General features: G+C 43.2%; 1 protein-coding gene and 1 non-coding gene across 8 annotated transcripts in view; both read left to right on the top strand.

The window, feature by feature from the left end:
- Positions 1-22,523, top strand: part of COP1 (COP1 E3 ubiquitin ligase) — a 130,849-nt gene that overhangs the window by 105,821 nt on the left and 2,505 nt on the right. For all 7 annotated transcript variants that reach the window (XM_041127747.1, XM_041127745.1, XM_041127746.1 and 4 more), the window contains one exon: positions 20,541-20,585. In XM_041127747.1, the coding sequence (XP_040983681.1) occupies positions 20,541-20,585 (45 nt within the window). The remainder of the gene's footprint in view (positions 1-20,540; positions 20,586-22,523) is intronic.
- On the top strand, positions 4,945-5,079 carry LOC115349722. Its single transcript, XR_003926219.1, has one exon.

Consider the following 22,523-nt stretch of genomic DNA (forward strand, 5'->3'; position numbering starts at 1 on the left):
GTTTATAACCTCATTCCTTCTAACAAGTGACAGTGCTTCAATTACAGTCAAAGCAACCTCACAATATTGTCTTCCCCCCCCCCCCCCCATTTTTCAGTGCATCTACTGATGACAAGTTCTGCCAGGCCACCACCATTCAGTAGTCGCAGCTCATGAGCTGCATCAACCTTTCACTCTAGCGCTCCTAATTAAGCAATTTTAATGGCAGGATTTAATGTTTTACAGAGTCTAAATGAAGTGGAAAAAATATGAACTGATTTTTTTTTTCTTTCCAGCACAAGATTTTGATCAGATAATTTAACCTCTGGGTGAAATGGAAGTAGAAGCATTTATGCGCAGGTGGTTTTCTCTGCAAAAGTGTTAATTTATGTAGGTCTGTGCATTAACATAGTTACTGCTTGGCTTTGGGCAGCTCTTCTAAAGGTTTTCATATGCTTTCTGCCCTTCTGTTCTCAGTAACAAAACCCCAAAGCTTTTTGAAACCCAGTAACTTGTGACCAGCTTAATACCAATTGCATTGCATGTTAATAAAGCAAGAATTAAGGCTTTTATGACACTCCTTGTAAAAACAGCTGCTCAGACTGGTTTTCCAACAGCAACACAGATTTGTGTCCTTTTAACCTATTTAAATAAAACTTAGTTTCCTTCTGGTGCTGTTCTGATCTAACTCCAGCTAATGCTAGATCAACTAGCTATGTGCACGGAGTGAAGATGGTCGCTCCTTTGAAAACAATCTCGTGTCTGAATTGAAACTACCTGGATATATATTTAGGATATGTAATTATTTCATATAGGATACACACAGAATTATAATAATCGGTCCTTTCTAAGGACGAGAAAGCCAGTATGGCAGGAAAGTTATGTTTAGTAATTTAATGAATACCTTTTATACAGAAATGATACTGTTAAATGTGGGGTTGTACAGCTGAATGGAGTTGTGTTCACCCTTGCGTGGGGTGTTCTGAATTCTGCAAGGGAAGCACTGCTTCAAACAATTATGTCTCTTATATGTTATTGTATATCATAATTGCTTCCAAAACTTATCTGGTTGCTAAAGCTGGAGAGAAGTGAGCTGTTTGGTGCAGTACTGGATTTTCTAGTTTTACTTTAGTATGCCTGAAATGAATATTAAGTTAAGCAGAGAGGTATAGCTGGGGCAGCCTGGGGAGCTGTCAGATGAGACAGTGCATTGTTTCCCATTTACTTATAATAATAAGAGATACTGGGGGGAAGATAAGCAATATTACATATACTGGGAAGAAAGATTGGTTCAGATCCATTAAATAAAAAAGTTCCTTTTACCTGTAATCTGCAGATAGCACATAAATTAACTGCAGCAGGAGGAGGAGAAGCTGCATCCCTCCTCACTACCCATGCTGGCAGAGGCTCAGCATCGCTAGCCAAGTCTCCCAGTGTAAATCAGGCATACATGATTTTTTCTTCCTAGTTTCTAGGTTGATCAGTTGAGACTTCTTTGCCTTTTTTTCCAAGAAAGGTCTTCTACAAAGCAGAGTGCTCTGGCCAAGTTTCTTCTGACCACCAAAGAACGGCAAGCTGGTCTAGTCTGGGCAGTGTGTGCTTGGGGGATGTCTAGACTCATTTAAGGTGAAATATCCTTGATTAAAATAGGAGGTTAATAGTGCTTCTGTGTGTGCTTTGCTTCACAACTTGCACATTAGCACCAGCATTTGAAAAGTTAAATTTGGGCCAGCAGAAGTAAAGAAAAAAAAGGAGAGAAAATGAGCTGGAAGTGAAATACAAATGTCCTTATTTAGTACAAAAGGATTCATCTCACTGTCAGCTTTCTGTTTTCGTTAGGTTCATGCTTGGCTTCACAGTGCAAAAGAAGAAATTTAAATTGTTGGGAAATGCGTGAAAATCTGAAGTAAAACAGGAGTTCGCAGCTTGTGAAACTTTTCTTCTAGTGTTATAGCAGGCAGCAGCCAGCACTGGGAGCTTGGGAGTTTTCTTTGTTTCAAAACTTAAGAATATATATATTTACCTTGCCAAAAATAAACAAAGATCTAAACTGTGAAAAATCACTCTGCTGATGCTCAGATGTTTGTGTAAGAAAAATACTGCTTTAGAGATTTGTTTTAGGTAAATGTTTGGCTAGATGTGTGGTTGCAGGGTGAAGGGATGCAATTTGGCTGTTGCTTTCCCAGTGTGTCCTTGAATGCAAACTCAGACCCTCTCCGTGTTTCTTGGCCATCCTCTGCAGCCATGCCTTTTCTTCCCATCATAAAGTTCCTTGGTTTTCCCCCAAGAGCAGAGCTGTCTGAACATGGAAGTGGGGACAAGGACAGTCTCCTCCTTGTAAGCCCACCACAATCACTAAATCTTTGGCTTTTGCTATTCATTGTGAACCTGGGAATTACCTATTCTGCAGTGGGGAGGGGAGCTTTGAGAACTCTTTTTCGTGCAGATTTTTGAAGTTCCCATTGTTTTCCTTTGTGAGCAGGTTTGAGGTGAGTTTATGATGCAGACAAGTGTATTCTCGGCCAGGCTGGGGCTTCTGTATTAATTTCAGATAACATATGAGTGTGGAATTTGAGCCCAGCTCACTACAAATCAAAGTTAATGAAGTAATGAATGTGATGCATGCCAAGCCCCATCGTCTCTGTCTCTCCTTATCCAGACAAACGCCTGCTGTGTATGTGCTCTGTGTGTGGCTTTTTTTTTTTTCTAGAGGCCATTTCTTTATACTATCACTTATTTCTTCCTTGGAAGCAATAGCTAGGGCAGTAGATGATCATGGACTCTTCACAGGAGCTTTTCTGCTGATGATTGTAATGGTACACAAGAGTTTGCTGTGACAAGAAATAAGTCGTGTGTAGTCCTGGCAGAGGACAGTTATTTTTATTTTCCTATATCCACTGTATTTTGTCCTGTATTTCTCACCATCTCTGCTCTGAAATGTTTGAGGCATCATCAAGCCAAGAGAAAAGCAGGGGGTACCTGCCACACAGTCCAGCTTCAGCTCTGTGGTGTCTGTTAAGGAGTGAGTCAACAGCAGTATCTCTTCAGAAAGAATATCTAAAATCGAGGGAGAATGAAGCAGATTAGCTACAAAAAATCAAATGCCAGAAGTGTGTGTTTGTCTTCTCTCATCCTTTGTCAGCAGAGCTCAGGTTTGTATTCTAATATTTATGTAGCTGAAGGATATTATAAAATCAGAGGTACTGTGTCGCAACACAAGGGGTTTTGTTCACTCCTATAATCCCAGTAGGAAAATCACATGATTTTTTTTTTCTTTACATACTTGAGTCTTTTTAAACTTCCTTTTTTTCTATTAGTGGTGTTGGTGGCTTAATGGATTTCTTGATTGTTGAGCTCTTCTTTTTGATACAGTATTGTTAGTCTTTGCATGCATTCAAAATGACAGGGAGCGTTAAAAACAGTCATTTCAGTTTGAGATATCTAGAGATAATTTTTTTATACCCACTGTGTGAAAATAACTTGAACAGTAGCAGAATTATCCATTGTAAGAGAGATGATTTTACTTGTGAATTGGGTTTAAAGATAAAATCTGCCTACTTCCTGAGTCGTGAATTTCCTATTCATTGCTCTGTTAAGATTAATCGGGAGCAAGGCTTAATCCAGAACAAAGATGATTGAATTGTCCTTAAAGAGTGATGTAGAACATTACCCAGATCTCACTTTATTGAAAGCCTTTTTTGGTCTCGCAGTGCTGAGAAATCATGAGCATATGAGAGCTGCTTGTGAGTACATCATATGAAGAAGGATGCTTTTTTCCTCATTTGTTGGCTCATTAGAAAGTAAAATGCTTTCTGATTTTTTGGAGTAAAGTTGTTAAGAGGTGTTGTATGGAATGGGTTAAATCTGTGTAGTATATTAGCTAGAAATTATTTTGGTATGCAATAAGAAGGGCTCACTCCACCTGCAAAAGCCTCTGATGGCTTAAAGGTTTGCTATTAACTGAGCCACTGCTGGGTTTGTGGAGTGGCCACGATGGAAAATGAAGTACCTTAGTGCAGCTTTGTTTCCTCTTTGGGAACCCAGAGAAGGACAAGCTTAGGCTCCAGCTATCCGAGCCCATTGGGCAGTGTGTCTGGCAGAGCCACAGCACAAGCCATCGCTCCCCTTTGCTGCCGCCAGCCCCAAGTGCTCGCTGCCAATGCAGTGATGCCAACAACAAAACTGCTTTTAAGAATTAATGTCTTTTTCTTTAATCTCCTGTTTTCCAGCGGGAAGTGTGTAGAGCCGTCAGGTTGTCCTAAATCTCCAGTTACAGTCTAGAACGGAGTAAGGGTGTAATCTGGTTTTCACCCTTTCGGAGGGCCAAGGAGAGAGCACCGGGGGAAGCATCTAATTCAGGGATTTCCAGGCTGCGATGTGTGAGCTTGACAGCCCCTCAATTCATTTCAGGACTCCTATCTGAGAGCGGGCTATGATCAGTAACGTTTGGGAGCTGGCAATACTTATTTCAGATGCACATACCACGTTTAACATTTAAAAAAAAAAAGGGGGGGGGGGGGGGAAGCAGCTTGATGTTTAATGGCCTTGCTGTAGGGATGCTGGCAGGCAGCATACCATTGGCAAGGTGTTCCCTGGAGTTCAGGAGCGTATTCAAGGCCAGGAGATTTAGGGACTTATTAACAGCACTGCGGCTTCAGGCTCTGCTGTTAGCTGGCAGTCACCGAGCAAGTAAGAAAGGAGCCATCGGTGCCACGTTTCAGGCCATTGGATGTGCCTGCATGCCCCATGCAGCATCTCTTTCTTCTGGCTAGAATGATTTTGACCTTCTGAGTTAAACTTTCCCACTTAATGATATTTTCCTATTATTTGAATCCTCTTTTCTTCAGCTTATTTGCATGCGTTACATCATGTTTCATTTAGGATTTGATACGGTCAGAAGTTGGGGATAAAAGACAGTGTAATAAAAGGCTGGTTTAATAATGAAATTTTGTAGGACTGGAAGCTGCTGGGACCAGTTGGGACCAGTTGTGGGCAAAAGAAACAGGTTTTGTCCACCGTTGCAGTCTTCCTAGAGCAAAGTGGAGGTCTCTGTCTGCTTTAGGAGAGCCAACTAAACCAGATCGTTCCCCTCCATACATGTGTATTATCCCGTAATACGCCAAGACAGCTCCTGCAGCGTCCTCGGTAGCAACTTTGCTGCCCAGCTGTGATGTCCTACCACGTGGGGACAGCCCTTGGGCAGGGTTTTGTCTGCAGCATCCAGAGCTAAGTATAATTGCTTAGAGTTAATCCAGCTTGGTAGTTTAAAGCAAGACTATAGTCACAGTTACCGGGTTTTGTATTAAAATGTGGTTTTTGTTTGTTTTTTTTTTTTTTTAAGTCCTCATTAGGTTTAGCAAACTGGCTGTAGAGGCGATTACGTTCTGGCTGGAGAGACATGCATGGGTGGAGCAGGGCTGCACATCCTGAGGTTCCCCTTCCCTCTCAATTCTTCTTGCTGCTTTAAGAAACAGTCATTTGTGTAAAGCCGGGTTTGCAGCTTTGATTGAAAATGACTGTGCAAAACCCCATCAAAGCCATGCATGCCCTAGAGTCATTTAAGAAAAAAAAAAAAAAAATCTAAAAGGCACCTTGGAGTGTGTGAGCTCCCTGAGATGCCAAGGGCCATCACCTGTGGTTTGCTGGTGTCCCCAGGCAGGACCTAGTAAATCTTTGCCTGCCCAAAGAGCCCAAAAAAAAAAGGAAGAAAGAGAGGAAGGATGAATTGCGCTCTCTGAAGTTTGGAATGATTATTAAGTGCTGGCCTACTGCCTGATGACTGTCACTGGTTTGCAGAAGTGAGACAGATCTGGGACAGGTGGCTATAGCTGCATAGTTGGGAAGTTGTGCTTTTAATTGCTAATTAAAGTTACCATTTGCATTTGGGGTTTTCCTTTTTAAAGAATGACATCATATTACATGAGAAACTGCTAGCGTTATTTATTTACAGCACAACCGAACCGGCAACTTGCTCTAGCTGCTTTGCTGGTACATCTGTATTTCACCTATTGCCTACTTTTGCTTTCCCATCTGTTTTTTTGGGGGTTTTTTTATGACTTCTGTCCCAACAGCCCTTGTTCTTCTAGTCCTTGACTCCTCTCCCATGCAGACATGCAATCCTGTAATGTTTTCCTTTTTGTCTTTATAAACAATAAGCAGGCAGTCTAATAGTGTAAGTCCAAAGTCAAGGGAGCTTTGCAGATTCAGCTTGACAGCTCCTCTCTCTGAATTATTTAAAAGTCATAAACAAAAGAAAGCCCATCTAGAGCTTCAGGTGACTTTTCATCTCGTATTGTGGAGAATGCCTGTTAGGCGAGTCCCGCTAATTTTGCCCATTTAAATCTACGGAATTTAGTAGAATAGCAAATGCAGTTAGAATTCAGGGGCTACCTCCTGGTATTCCTTAGGGGAGGGTAAGTTGCAGGGATGTGAATGAGCAAGTCGAGGAGGGGGAAAGTGGAAGGTAAATGAAACAATAGGGAATTTCTCTCTAAGAGCTGTGTGCCGAGTTTGGATTTCTTTTTTTCCCCTCTTGCAATCAGTGAACTTGTCTAAAGACTTCTTATGTTTTTCTTCTGACTTTAATCTCAGTCCTTGGTGGGGTTTTTTGGGTTTTGGGGTTTTTTTACATCCTTTGTTTTTAAATCTAAAATGCTTTTCAACAGCTGAATGACCCAGTGATTTCTGATTTCTCAGGTGCATTTTTGTTGCTGGTATCACTCGTCCTTCTGGATTTGGGAGTGTTTTAGATGGATAGGATTAGGGAAGCAGCCAGCAGAGCACAATTGAGTCCTCTAGATGATGCAAAGTTCATTATTACCTTTTGTATAGTTCATTCTGCAGAACGAAGTAGGGAAGATGTCACGCTTTGCATTTATTGTACTAAAGCTATAAAGCTGTACTCTCATCATTCTTAATACCCAAGGCATGGCTGTCTTCTCTTCCCACTCCCTTCTCCCCCCAGATAAATACAATGGAGAAAGCATCAGTAGTAGGATATTAGAGAAGCAACCTCATATGTATCATCTGTACTCTGTATGGTTTTGTTTAATTAAGTTCATCACCTTTTATGTACAGTCAGACCTTATTAAAATTCAATTTACTGTACTGTCTTTTTCCATACCAGCCATACATTTTGGTAATCAAAGCTGATATTTTGCAGTGTGGCCTTACTTTGAAAACTGACCTGGCAAAAATGGCTTGTGGGCTTCAACATGCCGCCTTTTAGAGATTTCAGCATCTTGCGGTTTACAAACGAAAGAGCGCTCTCTTCCAAACAGCCTTGCAGACATGACCCAGCTGAAAGTCCAGTTCACCTCCCTTTTGCATAAGGTCATACTAGATTTACAGAGACCATGCTGACCATGAACCAGGCCAGCTCTCAAACCCCTTCTTGACTGTAGGTGAAGAGGAGATGGTGCTGCTGGCTGGGGGAGGATGCTCAGCTCTGCTGCCCCATTCTTACCTGTGTTTACCCTGTACCACAGGAACAGAAAACAGTAAACTTTTTTTTTAACACAACCCTATGACTTGAATATGTGCAGGGAGAAGATTTAAGTATAAGTGGAATTTTACCTAGTTACTACTCAAGAGTAAACTTGTGCTTGTGACATTAAATGCAGTTTTGGATATCATCAGGACCTGCTGCCTGCAGGTGTAGGCTTTAGCCATTTTTCATTGCTAATCTCAAGTTATCAACATCTCTTCACCTTCATAATTTTCCTGCATGCCCTGGCTAGTGAAAATGTTTCCCCACTGCACTCGGGGTATTTTAGAAACAGTTATTTTGAGGAGAGAAAGCTTGCTGTTTCTGAAGACTAGAGAAGGCCACGTGGTTTGGTACAGCATGCCTGGCCTTGTCTGCATTGCAGGAGGTTTCAGGTACATAGTGCTGTGCTTGATCCTGTTATAACATTAGCTGAATTGGATGTTGAAGGAGAGCAGGAGGTTGTGAATTCTTTCAAGATTAATGGAAACTTTTGTTTTACCTTAATTAAACTTCCATTCCTTAAATCAAAGTCCTCTATCCCAAATAGGTGTATGTTATAAATAGCATTAATATAAGTATAATTTCAGGAAGCTTATACACGTGATAATGTTAATGTTTGTGCCTTGATTTTTCTCTGCAAGAAACAATTGGTCCCTCCTTTTATCTCCCCAGGTCCTGATGATTTCACTTCTGTGGCACACTTCTATGTGTTGCATAGAAAATGCAAGAAATATATATATATGTATATATATTTCTTGTAGTGGCTTATGCAGCTACAAGCTGGGCCACCTTGCAGACAGGTACCCTTCCCTCTTCTGTTCTTAACCACCAAGCAGCTTGCAGCCCTTTGGGTGGCAGCAACCTCCAGGGATGAGATACTTTTGCTCTCCCGCTGTGCCTCACTTCCCCTCCCCTTGCTGTAGCTCTGCTCGCCATGCAGATGTGTAATCCCCCACTCTCCCTGCCTGCAGCCTCAGCTGGAGATGCAGCATCTTACATACACTGTTGTTCCTACCACCCCCACCCCAGACAGCATCCTCAGCGCTGACACTTAGACCCATGGCTCTCTTTCTGTTGCTATTAAATATACTATTCCTGGCTTAAAGAGAAATGAAGGCTTTGATTTCCATGGCTGCCAGACTTCTGGCCCATCCAGTAACACAATTAGAAGGCTTGCAGATGCAGTGAAACCTTCATCCTTCTTTTCCAGCTGGCCTGAGCAAAACATTCAGAATAGTTAATGTTTTTTGCAGATACTGAGCACTTGAGTCCCACTGCAACATTGTTCCAAGACCCATTAATGAAATGGTCAGGATTTTAACATAGGTCCAGAACTTGCAAAGTTGTTTGGTTTGGGATGCTGTAGTATCAGAGTTTGGGTTTGGTGGTGGGATCCCACTTAAAAATGGATTGGTATGTTCAAGGGATGTTATTACAGTTAAAGCATACAAATTAAATGTCAGAATTCAGGTTGCTTTAACGTTACCCTTTTTTGCATCTCTGTCAGGCCAGTCTTAGAGGTGGAGGTGATTTCATTAGGATGGTGCAAAGAAGCTACAGTCGGCACGAGATCCAATTTACTAGGTGTTGTCCAAAGAGACCGCAAGTGACAGCTTCCTGCCCCAGAGAGTTGACAGCCAGACTGTATAAAATGAACAGTAGTGGAATATGAATCCATTATCAGTTTTAAATAAATTGATTTCCTCAGTCCATCAGCTATTTCAGGAGTTCCTGCCAAAGCATTCCCCTCTTGCTGACCCAGCCAGCCCAACTTGGCTTGGCTCCCTTCGTCATTCCTGACATCTCCAATGATTAACCCATTCTCCTGTATTGATTGCCACCATCTGTGGTTGTAATGTAATGCATTCATTGCTCTTCCACTTCTGCTTTGAGGGGACAGTGTCACGTGAGGGGTTTAGTAAGGTTTTTCTTTCCATCCTGTCACACTAGCACTGGCCAGCATGTTGCCACCAGTTACACAGCTGCAAGACCTCTTTCTCCAGAAGTTAGTTCAGGGCTTTATCCGCCCTGTCTTAAGCCTATGATAGCTTTAATACCTCAATATTAGTCAAGCCTTTCTCTCTTTTGTTTTAATTAAGTGAATTCTGTGTTATTTAATCTTCTGCACAACCTGTCTCAGACTGGGAGCCCTGCAGGAACTGGTAACTTTGTGATTACTCGCATGTAAGCAACACTTTGTACCTCATTCTGCTTGGAGAAGGAAGGCTGTGTATCCTACCATCATGAGACAGGCTTCATATCAATACTCAGGTCCCTTAGTCATAGAGATCCAGTTGCCTAAGACGTTGAGGACATGAGCTCCTCTTGGTTTCAGTGAGAACTTCTGACAATCCATCCAGCTTTGCTGAGAGGGAGGCACTTGGATTAAAGGGACTGACAGTAGGCATCAGCTGGGTCTGAAACATTTCATCCCATGATATTTGGGAAACCTGAAGTGTTTCCACAGCATGTAATTTGTATACAGAGCAAAATTAATGATTTTTGGAAAAAAACAAGGCTGGACTTGCCCCAGTATGGGCTCTTGGACTGAATTCTAGATGGCTGCCAGGCACTACCAAAAAAAACCCATCCCTGATACTTTGGACAAATCAATTTGGCTGTCAGCTACAGTCTCAGCCCCAGGAACCAGTGTTCTTCTGTACCAAATGGGGGAAGCAAACAAAACTGCTGGATCTGGAACTGTAGGTTGAGGGCACAGAGGAGCATGTCCTCAGAGCTGCCACAGTTATGTGGGTGCCACCATTGTTTGGGACCACTGTGAGGGTCATCTGGGTGCGGGAAGGGAGGAGGAGATGGCAGGATGGGGTCTGCGTGGCCTGAAAGACTGGTTTGACTATGGGTTTGTAGAAGAGTGAGGATATTGGGACACCTAATATTTTCCGAGATTCCTAACTGTTCAGTGTGTTGTGAGCACTCGGTGTCATTCAGGAATTTCTTGCTCTTCTCCCATACTCCTGGCATGGGAGCCTGCTTGAGAGATGCCAGACACTGATGTAGGTCTAGGACCTATGACTGCTAGGTAAGAGTCCTGCCTCCCATGGGCTTAGATGTGTGCATAGGTGTGAACTGTGGGGTGGGAAGGGTCATTAAGTGTTCTTTAAAACCCTTGGCTAGGTATCATGTTGGAACTTGTGTGTTCAGCCTCACCTGGCAGGCTGTTGCAGTTTAAGGTTGATTTTTAGTGTGCTTGATAGTAGTGGGTTGTGCCCCTAGTGTGTTTGGGAGAGGAACACAGCTGGAGCCGATTTCTCATCAGCAAATAAGTAAATACTGCAGTTCAGAAAAGGAATGCTTACTAGGAGAGTTAAATCTCAATGGTATTTCTCCCTGCTTTTTCTCTTCAGTGCTTCATTGTGAACATCTGGATTAACCTTGGGCAAATCCACTGAGTGTGTTGCCTCGGTTTCCCCACATGTCAAAGTAGGATAATACTTAGCTACCTCACCAGGGCATTTGTTACACTTAATTAATGTTGTAATGTGTCTTTGGTTCCTCTGATAAAATGTGCTGTGCGCATGCTAAGTTGTTTTTACTGATTGGATTGTTAATTAAATGTGCACATATAAATGATTTATTGGCATTAGAGAACTAAGACTTAATAATTTAAAATATTAACGTCAAGGTGGTTGGGTCAATTTTAAGCCTGTATCATTCAGCTATTTAGAGACTGAAACTAATGGCACTGGGAGAGGAAGGGAAGCAGGAGCTGGACCAGCTAATGGCTTATTTCATGGTATTTCTATGTGGGGATTGATTTAATAACAGGATCCAAACTCCAGTGCCTGCCCCAGGGAAGCCACTGGCAGCATCAACAGTGTGCTGAGCTTCATAGAACACGGGCGGTTTGTCACCTAGCAGTGATGCCTCTTGGCCCAACTTAGAAACCATTTGTCAGCCTTTGGAGGAGCGTGCTCCAGCTCAGCGTGGCAGCTGATGTGCAGTATTAGCTCTTGTGTGTCAGGAAAAAGCATGACAGAAAGGATATCTGGGGCATGTGTGCATCTGCAAGGCTGCTGATGTGGATCACCTTCTCCTGTTGACACCTGGCCTAGCAGCGGTTTGTTCCCACAAAATAACATGAAGCCTAACCATAAGGCTTCTGCCTCCTTATGTTCCTCTCTCCTGTGGGTTTGTTTTTTTTTTTATCTTTGCAGATGTTTCTGAGGTGGATGTGGGAATGAGCTGTAGTTGACAGCCCAGGCAGGGACCAGAGGAACAGCTATGTCATCCTAGTGCGGTAATGAGTTCAGGGACCTAGAAGTACAGAACTAAGAAGAGAAGGCCTGTGGGAGCACATACAGCTGGTTGATTGGATACTGGGACCAGGGAGGAAGGTTAACCATCTATTCCCTTTCTGAACCCAAGGAAGATGTACACATTGGTGTTGGTGCTAGCATGTTGGAGGTGAAAGGGTTGGAAAGAAAAGGAAACTGTTCTGTAAACAGGGTTTTCAAAGGTGGATTCACAAGGAGAGGGAGAAAGAGATGGGAAAATGTACACAGTGCTGTAGAAGAGGCAGTTGAAACTCAGGACCGGAGTGCTGAAAGTAGGGTTCTGATGAGAAATGCCATGCAAGGGACAATGATCTCACAAATACAAAAGGCCCGAAGGATATAGGACAGATGGTCTGGGAAAGATGAAAGCGTTCTTGCACAAACTAGGGAATTGCTGATTCAAGTGTTGAAGAGGAATATTTGAAAGAGGGAACTGAGCAACTGAGGAGTGTTGGATACAGTTGAGCTGGAAGAGAAAGCACTGACTTGGCAAAAAGGAGAAGGAAGAAGCATAGAGAAGGTAAGAGGGATGGGGGAATGCATCATGAGTGTGAAAGAAAGAGGCTTAAGAGAAACAACTAAACATGAATCAGGGCTTAAACAAATTGGAGTTTGCCCTTCACAGTAGGGCAAGGAGTGTGTTGTAAATTAAAGAGAACCGAGGAGCTGAGACGCATGGGAAAAGATGTCTTTTACCATCTCTCAGGAGTTTCCCACCAGCATCCGTTCCTTCCTGGTGCAGCAGCTGGGAGTGGTGGTCCTTGCTGTGCTTCAGGACTGGGCTGTGTAGCATTCATGGTAGGCTGTGCTTGTAGGGTGGACTGCTTGTCTGTCTAATGTGGGGTAACTTGGACTGAAAAGGCTTTTCATATTCTACTGATTTCTGTTTATGTCTCCTGATCCCTGATGGATTGCCAATGGTCTGCTCAAAATCAAAATCTAAAACTGCCAGATTTAGGTCACATTTCTGAATAATCTCATGCAGATTGATGGCTGTCTCTTTAGCTTGCACGTTTTATTTCTGATGGGGGTTTGGAAGGGAGGCATAAGCAACAGTGATAGCGATAGTAATGATAGCACCCTGGGGCTTGGTTTTGCCACATACAGCACTGATGGGCAGGGCAGCATGCTCCTTTGGCTAGGGTGAGATTAAATTCATCATCTCCAGCATGATGTAATGACTGACTGCAACAAACAGTAGAAGAGAAAGGAGGAAAATGTATCAGCAGAGGGAGTGCAGGGCAGTGGAGCTCAATATTCCCACATGCAGAGGATGTGACTTGCCATTTGGGGAAAGGGGGTTAATGACAACATAATTTGGTTTTAACATAGGTCTCCCTACCTTGCCTGATGGGGAGTGCGCAACAGCTGTTAGAGCTGTGTACTTCACTTTGCAGAAGATGCAGAATAATAAGTGTCTGATGAGTTATTCTCATCTTGAATTCTAAATAAATTAGGCACTCATCAAAACCAGTTTTGTTCCAGAACAACTAAATTACAGAGGCGGTCGCCTGTAATATATCAACGGTTCCTGGGGCAGGCTTTGCTGGCTAGCTTTCCTGCCTTTGCAGAGCTTTCTTTGCCCTCTTCCCATCAGTCTCATTGGCCTCCGTTTCCATGCTGAATTCAGAAGACAGTGTAGAAATGAGCAAATTGGTGCCTGTGTGCAGCACCATACACGTGCATACTTCTATTTTCTTCTAGCCTGGTCTTCAGTTGCCTTGTCGATCTTGTTTTCTTGAGAGCTACATGCTGAAAAGAAGGGTCATGCTAAGAAAAAGTGATTTCTCACTTGGCTGAGAGATAGCTTACTACTTATTTGAGTGTGTCATTGGAGCAAGCCTTGGACTGTTTTCCTCTGGGCACCCATGTACTGTGAATACAAATACCTGGGTATAGATGATAGTAAATAAGCTGCCAGTTATACAGCATCTTCTTGTGCTGAGTTTGGTCTGAATAGGAGTAGAAAAATGCATTAAGTGTAAAATCCAAAAATGAGAAGGCTCTTTCTTCAGGGAGCAGGAGAGAGGGATTTATTCATGTATTGAGTCACGATTAGAAAATACCAGATGTGGAAGTGTCAGAAAACTTGATAAAAGCATCCCTGGTACAGAGGTTAAAGTCTGGAATTGCAGAAAAATGGGGGGGGGGCGGGATTCAAGGAGATGTTGAATTTCTACCTGCATGCATTTCCTAGTGAGACATGCTTCATCTCGTGCAGAAGCAGCAAACTCTGCATGATGTAGCATGATGAAAACCCTAATTTGTTTGAAAGCTTTTTTGCCTTTATAGTGTGTCCATGAATTCCTACGTGAGAAGAAACTATACATGTGTGCATATGATTGTAGCAAGTCTTTCTGTGGAAAGCGAGCCCAGGGAGTGCCATCATCTGCAGGTCTGTGGGTTAATGTGTTAAGAAAATATCTTTATTATGCTGTGCGGGTGTAATTGTATAGCATTTATAAACTTAAAAACACAAAAGATTGTGTATTTGCAGCTGGATCTGTGCTTCCTTCTAGACAAGATGTTTGAGTTGTTGCTTTTTGCGGGGGGGACCAGATAAGCCTAAGGAGGCTTTATCTCTGTGTGTACAAAGGAATTACCTTCAGAATGAGATAAAAATACAGTTTCTAAGGATTAAAAGACACGGTTTAGGCATGCGTATTCTGTTCCAGTTTTAAAACCTAAAGACATGGGTGTTGCTGCTTCTGAAATGTCTTGGTACAACATCTTTTGTATGTTAGACCTCGTTCTTTAAAGAATGGCTTGGTTTAAAGTAGTAATTAATTTCTGCTTGGGCCTGATGTTCACGGTATAGATAATAAACATTCCCTTAAAATTGTTCAGAAGGGATTAATATTAGGTGAGTGTGATGGCATATAAAGTAAATTCTGGCACACAGGGAGATAGAGGATTGTGCATCACTTTAACCATCCCACCATGCACCCCTTCATTGGTAATGATTGTATCACAACAATGGAAAAATTAAAATAAAATTCCACGTGCAGCACATTGTCCTGCTGGGAAGAGATCTAATCTAGCAGTTTAGCTTTTAAAAACCTTTTGATTATTGTACATTGGAGGTTCGTTGTGTTTCTTAGGTTAGACTTTGTAATTTTCTTTCAAAAACAAAAGCTGACTTGAGTTGTACAACAAGAAAATAACCAGGTCTCAGGGGAATTAGAGTGAAAACCCATTAGAATCTGCTAATTACAAGATGAAGAGCAGTGGTTGTCTGTTGGGGAACCGCTTTCACATATTTTGATGTATGAAAAGACTTTGCGCGTGACGTTGATGGGAAAAGTTTCTGTGAAATATGTCTTGTGGATGGTCTGCTGCTCAGTCCTAAAAGCTAGCACCTGAGTAATAGTTGCTATCTTCAGTAAGGACTGAGTAGCATTACATAAAGGGCTTTATGTACAAACAGCACTAGATTTAGTTCAACTATAAACTTTTATTCTGCCTATAAATAACATAAGACAATGGCCACTTGAGTGCAAGCTTTCTCACCCAGTATATTTTCCCATTGAATCAACAACTTTGCTTAATTAGGCTCCAGTTCCTTTGAGTAAGTGCTCAGGGTTCTCTGGCAGCAAGTCCGTCTGCTTGAAAGAGCATTGCTGACGAACCAGCCATTCGTTAGCAAAAACGTCTGCTGGGGTGGGAAGGTGAGAAGTTGTTAATTTAAAATAAGATCTTTAAGAACCCTAACTGTGAATCCGTAGAACAAACCTAGCTGAAAATCCAGAAAATTCACGCTTACCTCAGTGATGACTGCGCTGGAAGTTTTGAGGCGAATATGCTTTATTAGTGCAGAAAAGGGGGGATAACAAAAGAGGTACAAACTTCATGGCCTGTAATTATTTATAATATGGTGAAAGTCCCAAATAAGATTTCCAGTCCAACACGTGAACATGTGTACATATAACTTGGAAGCACATCTTGCTTTGCCATTGACATCTTTATAATCCTACAGAAGAATTTCTTCAGCTTGTTGTGTTATTGCTGGTATCTGTAGAAGGTAGCGAGGAGTGCAAAAGTAGGAATAAATCCATGTTGTATCATTTCTCCTTTAGCCAAACTTTCTTCCTTCCTCAGCATGGGCCTTGCAGGAAACACAGTCAGATAAGTTTGTTTAAAGGTTAGTTTTGTCGGGCTAATGGCACAGAGGAGTGCTGCTGCATCTTTTATGTGTTGGCTTACATGGTCAAAGCTGTGGTTGTTAGCTACCCACTGCAGTTCCCAACCTTCAAACACCCTGACTGTTCCTGGTAAGACTAGCCTTAGCAAAACTACTGCGTTTACAAACTATAAAAATGTAGGTTTTGTTCACATGTAAATGTTCTGACTCACAGTTTCATTCCCAACAAGGGGGACCAAGATCTTTCAAAGTCAGCATCCAGGCTCTTCTTGTGTAGACCATGCTCCAGCTTTTCCTTCAGTGTGAGCTTCTGAATTTCACTTTAAGGATTGATGCATGTGGGGTAACAGAGGAGGAATGGTCTCACAAAGGATTATATTAAAGGAAAAAAAAAAGATGCAAGTGGTTTGTGCTCATCATGCCTATTTTGAGCCCCTTTGGGACAGGTTCTCCATTTTGTGTCAGGAAAGGAAGACAATAAAATACTCAGCTGTGATTTTGCATAAGCCTGCTGGTGAGAGCGGTGCTTAACTCCTGGAGCACTGCGGCTGCAAGTGGTCGTCCATGGTGGCTCTTTATTAGTAAAGAGGGATGGCTAGAGATGAGCCTTGCTGTTACTGGGAAGATGGGTTTACAGCTTAGCTAGAGGGTCTGTCTGGAGATTTCCCCTGCTATGTAGAGTTGAGTCTGCTTGGATATCAGTGTGTGTCCCTCCAAGGAGATGGGTGTGTGGTTTTAACATCTGTCCATCTGGGGTGATGTTCATTTAGTTTCCCCTGCCACCGCCCCCCCCCCCCCCCCCCCCCCAATGTTTTCTTGCACAAAGATGTAAAGAAAGAGTAAAGAGCTACAATCTCAGCTGTCTTTTACGCCCTGTCGCCCTGAAGCAGCTCCGACAACTTTTCAGCTGTTCAGCTGAGTTTCCTCAAGCTTCGCAAAACATCCAGAGCATTTCTGATTCTCTTAATGCCGACTGCTCTTGCATGAATACCAGCAGGCAGCCAGACTCTCCTTCTTCTCCCTTCCTTCCCTGTACAAATTGCTTCCCCAGGGCCATCCAAATACAGGGCTCATCTAGGAGGGAAGGAAATCAGTGTGCTTCAAAGCCCAGCTGTCACCGGGTGAATAATTCCTTCGAATGATGAATGTAGCAGGTATCTCATCTACTCAGGAAGGTCCTAAATTTGATTTTGTTTTTCTTTGCCATCAAGAATGTGCTGCAGAAATTTCTTCTTTTGGCACAATCGGTGAAAGTCCCTTTGAATCCCAAGGGCAAATGCTCCTAAGTTCCTGTGGGTAGACCAGTTGTCTTCATCCAGTGCCACATCCAGGAGAACGGGGATGTGTCAGGCTCAGGACAGAGGTGTTTCTGTCTGGTCTGTCTTTGCACTCAGGTCTGATTTACAACTTCATTTGGCATAATGCCTACCTCTGTATGGATATGTGTCCAGTCTGTAGGCAATAACAAAGATTTATGGTGGAGTCAAGTCCTTCCCAATGTCAAGGAACTGTCCTTCAGACTTCCCATAATACTGTCTCTGCAGTCGAGGAAAAAGTTGGCAGGTGTGGAAGGCTGTTCATAAGTCTTAGCACAGGACTTCAGCCCTGGAGCATCTTAGAGCAGTTCTGGACCTGCACCCTATATTAATCTTAACATGAGTCCTGAGATGCACCTAAATTTCTCAATTAATCTTTCTAAATTCATATGTAATGCCAAGAGACAAGAAGATGCATACTTTTGACATCCCCAGAGCCTTGCTCTTTTCTGTTGACTTAACAGGACCAAAACTCTTAAGCTGTCTCCTGTCAATTTTATGGCTGTCCCTGGCTTGTTGAGATGCCACGTTATGTCATCGCAGGGGACCCGAGTGCACCACAGCATGTCTCCACCAATTGCTCCTTATCTGCCTTGATGTGCAGAGGAGAGGTTGCCACATTTCATCAGGTTACGCAGTTGGTGGCTTTCCACTGGGGTGCAGTAATACTTGAGATTAGCAGCCACATGGAACAAAATGCTGTTGCTTGCCAGGCAGTAAATGCTCATCCCTTGATTTTTGTTCTGTTTGTTCATTTTTTTTTTTCTTCAATCTTGTTTTAGCAAAGGCAGCTGGCACCTTCTGTCTCTGCTGTTAAGAAAGGCTACAGGTGCTAACCACCCATAGGAAGGGGTGCATGCGTAGAAGAGTCATTTTAATAACCAGTTTCTTCAGAGCAGGACTACTCAGTTGGGGTGGATCTCCAACACATCCCCTGCTTCTGCTCTGGGAGTTTCTGGATCCTGCAGACAACAAATGTGGGAGGGATGAGGAAGGCCAGCCTTTCAGCCTTCTTGGCCTGGGTAGAAACACCAAGTGATTATGGTAAAGTAGAACATGCAACCACAATGGATGGTGATACCCTGTTTTTCATGCCTGAGATATATAGATACTCGTAGTGGTGCAGTAGGGGAAATAGATATTCTGGCAGTTAAGTGGTTGTAGTGGTTATCTTTTGAGGATGTGGTGACGCCATTCATACATGTCCTGGCAAAAGGATTAGTTCAACATGCACACAGCTGTTGCGAGTTACAAACCTGCAGATCTAAGCAACTTCACGACTTGCTTAGGTGTTTAACCTGTTGAATATATCGGCTGTTTTACAGGCAACATGAAAGAAAGAGAATTGTTTCTTTAGAGGATTAAAACCAAGTTATTTAGCTGTGTTCCTGGGGAAGCAGTGCTAGAGTGCCTTAACAAGCAAGTCACTGTTTGTTCGATGACAGATTTGGTGCTAATTTTGCTGCTGTCTGCTCCCGTTTGCGTCTCGTGGTTGTGGATGAAAGCAGCAGAGCGGTGATTAGCTCAGACCCTGCTGAAAAAAAAAAGCCAGTGGCTTCTGAAGAACAAGGGAGTGAGAGTATATTACCCTCTGGCGTTTTTATTTTATTTAGCAGGTAAAACTGTTCATTGAACCAGAGTTCATTTACAGTGGTACCCCAGCAGACTGCAGCAGCAGGATGAATTACCAATCACTCACAGAGCAAACAGGAATCATTCAAACCCTGGATAATCCGTACTCAGGAGTTCAAGTCTCTTGTGCTGCACACTAGATAGCTGCCGGTGCCTCTCCCTTGCCTTCAAAATCCAATCGGGTATCCTGGTCCCTGTTTTAGTCCCCAGATCACAATTTTTATCTGCATTCCCCCCGGTGGGTTTTGATTTTAATGCTGTTCACCAGAAGCTGGGCAGTTCACAGGATTAGACTCTTTCAGCCACCAAATTAATGGAAACTGGAGTATATGCTTCCTTCGAGGGTATACTTTCTTTTCAGGAGCTTTGACTTGGAGGATCATTGGTGAGATAATATCAGGAGTCTTAACTAATCCCCTAATGATTGTACCAGGGGTGAACAAATCTATCTATAACAATTAGCCCAGTGGTCCACCACAAGGCTACTCTTACCTCATAAGTGGGGTTCTGCGTTGAAAAGTATTTTTCTCCCTTTGCTTCAAAGCTGGTGGCTGTGCAAAATCCCGAACCTCGTGGCAAGGCAGTGTGCAATGCTGTTGGGGCTGGGTCGAGATGCCTTTCTGCTCCCTTTGGAGCAGGGTGTATTCTAGTCACTGAGTTTATTAAAAATGCATGTGTTAAGCGATGGGATAATTACAGCAAGTTTGTCTGGGGATGGATAGCAGCAGTGAGAGAAATTGAAAAATGTGTCTGAGAAGATATCAGCCGTTTTTAGAGAAAATGGTTCGCGGCGGACGGTTTGGCATTATACGCTACAACTGCTGGTGCAAGAACAGATGCAGGACACTGGTCTGGGAGCAGCGGTTCAACCTTGGCATCTCCAGGGCTATTGCCAGTGCCCCAGCGCTTATGTGCTTTAGGTTTATTGGCACCTTATTGTCCCTCTGGATTTCCCCGTTTGAACAATTTTGGTTTGGGAGCATGTGTCTGCACTTGCTGGTTGCATCAGGAATGTGATCTCAAGAGCAGGGGCTGTCTCCCCCAGTTTTTGCCTGGGGGTTGCCTGACTGATGCAGCAGACCATTAATTTGCAGACAACCAGGATATCTCCAAAGGCAACTCCATCAACTAGCAGGAGGTAGATAGATGCTGCCTTTCTGAATAAAGTAGGGCTGGAGCCCTCTCTGTTTATCTTCCCTTCCAAACTGCTCTTGCTCTCTAATCTCTTCTCTTCTTTGTTTTACTTGCCTGAAACCTCTTGGCTCTGGGAGAGGTTGCACGGCCTCAGAACCGGAGAGGTTTTGTCATGATGACTAGTCGGTTTAGTTAGGGCGCTGGAGACCTTTGCCCATACACTGCCAAAAGATGAAAATGATTATTATTATTTACCCACTTCACAGGGAGACTGTGAGGATTAATTCATGTTTGTAAATTGCTTTGGAGATTTAAAGCTCTGTACAAGCACTACGGATTATTGCTTTCTAATTCTTTAAGGTAATATAACTTTTATAAAGACTTTTAGCCTCAAAAGCATCTTGGAAATGGGAAGAGTTAAGTCCCTTTGAAATTAGATATACTTCTAATGTTTAAGATAAAAACAACTGCTGCTTCTCTGCTGCTTCTTCCAAAAAAGAAATTAAAAAAAAAAGCAATGGCAGATTGTGATAGTGCCTCTTCTTTTTTTCCAGGAGTCCAATGTGCTGATTGCTGCTAACAGTCAGGGTACAATTAAGGTAAGTTATTTCATGCATCTCCTCTTTAAACGCTTGAATCTGTGGTTAGTAAAAAGCAAGGTCAGAGAAACCGTACAGCCAGGACAAACCATTAGAGGAGGTCATCCCAACTGTAGAAGTTTGTAATTTAAATGATATATTTGCCTCTGGCACATGGTGGAGCAAGCAGACGGCACACCAGCAATGAAACCCAGTTAAAGCAAGGTGTAGAAAAGCTGCTGGCAGCCATCCAGCACCCACTGTGCCTCCGCTGCTCCCTGGGGACCTGGTAGCATGGAGAGTCTGGCACAAGCATCTCCCCAGGCTCATGCTGGTTCTTGTGGCAGCGGAGGCTGTGCAGTAACTCGCTGGCGTTAACCAGAGCCCATCCTCTGGCTGCTGCCACCAATGCAAGGCGCAGCAGAGCTGAAAACAGAGCTCCTGATGTGCAGCCAGCTGGAGCAATGTTTGAAATGAGCAGGGATGTTCCCTTGCTTTGCTTACTCCAGGTGCCCAGACTGGCTGTAACAGACAGCAGCTGCCAGTGCAGGGTTTTGTGAAAGCAACAGCCTTCCCCATGCACTGAGACACCAGCGTTTTGCCAGGTTTTCAGCACTTGAATTGAAAGTCTTCCAGAGTGTCTGTTCAATGTATTTTTATGCATGAAATGTCAAGCAATATGGAAAAGACTTTGTCCTTCTTTACATGTCTATCAGACAGCCAAGCAAAACCAGTACCTAAACCCAGGCTGGTGCTGATCCTCTGGAGAACCCCAGGTCTGATGCCATCCCAAATTGTACACAGCAGCATTGACCACCACCATGCTTTTGAGGGTTGGTGGTTAATGCCATAGACTTGTAGCCCAGAGCCCTGGCAGCTTTCTGTAGCTGCTGATAAAGGGATTTACTTGCTGTTTACAAAGTTACACCCTGGATTGTCACTCTCATGCAGCTGAGGTCCTCTTCCTGATTTCCCCTTGCATCCCGGTGACAATAGCAGCTCTCTGGAGCCAGCCCAGAGTTGCTGGTCTGAACAGTCCTGGAAAACTGCAAAAAAAGCAGAAATGGGGAGAGACCCAAGTGGTCTGTGTTTGACTGCATGTCAAGATTTTTTTTTTTTTTTTTCCTCCTTTTTGGCCACGAATGGCCTGGTTACTCTTGCTGTTGCAGCGTGTGATGCTGTAGCCTCTCATTCATAGGTGATTTATTTAGCAGGCTTTGGAATTGGTTGCTCCTTACTTCGGTCACTTCCTTCTTAGTAAAATGGACAAAATGCACAGATCCTTTTGATACCTTGAAATGAATCCAGCAGCAACAGGAGAGTGATTAGAGAGGAGAGGTTTTGCTCATGCACTTTGCTTGTTAATGAGAGAAGGTAGACAGAGAAATGTGCAAACAGCCAGGGCTGTCAGAAGTCTGGTATTTTCATTTGCCTTTGGCGCCTTTGAAGGTGGGATGGTCCGGGAAGGGACTGGGTTTGCACAAACCCACTCCAATCTGAGGGCAGATGCCATGCCAGACAGTACCCGTGGGCTAAAGCTCTAGAGGTTTCCCTAGTAAATCCAAACCAGGTTAATACAGGCTGTGACAGCCCTCATAGTCACTTTTCTTCTGCCATCTCTAGACCAAGCCTTCAGAGGCTGCTGTACCATCTTAGCATGGACAAGGGAAGTGTGAGTACAGAGGGCTGAGAGGACAAAATCTGATCTCCATTACAAGATTTCTAAGAGCTGGTTGATTGGGATGAGTGGAAATGAGGCAACAGTAGATGGGTTTGCTTCATGCCATAATTTATTGAAGTGCAAGCAGACATCAAAATCTTATCCCATTTGTGTGATATTATTGCATGCTGGTGAATAAAGGTAAGGGGTGGAGACGGAGGGGTCAGTCCTGTCCTAGTGATCTATATGCTGATGTAGGAGATAATGAATGTCATAAATTCCTAGTCTAAATGTCTCGT

This window comes from Aquila chrysaetos, chromosome 12 (genome assembly GCF_900496995.4).
Source record: "Aquila chrysaetos chrysaetos chromosome 12, bAquChr1.4, whole genome shotgun sequence".
NCBI classification, from domain to species: domain Eukaryota; kingdom Metazoa; phylum Chordata; class Aves; order Accipitriformes; family Accipitridae; genus Aquila; species Aquila chrysaetos.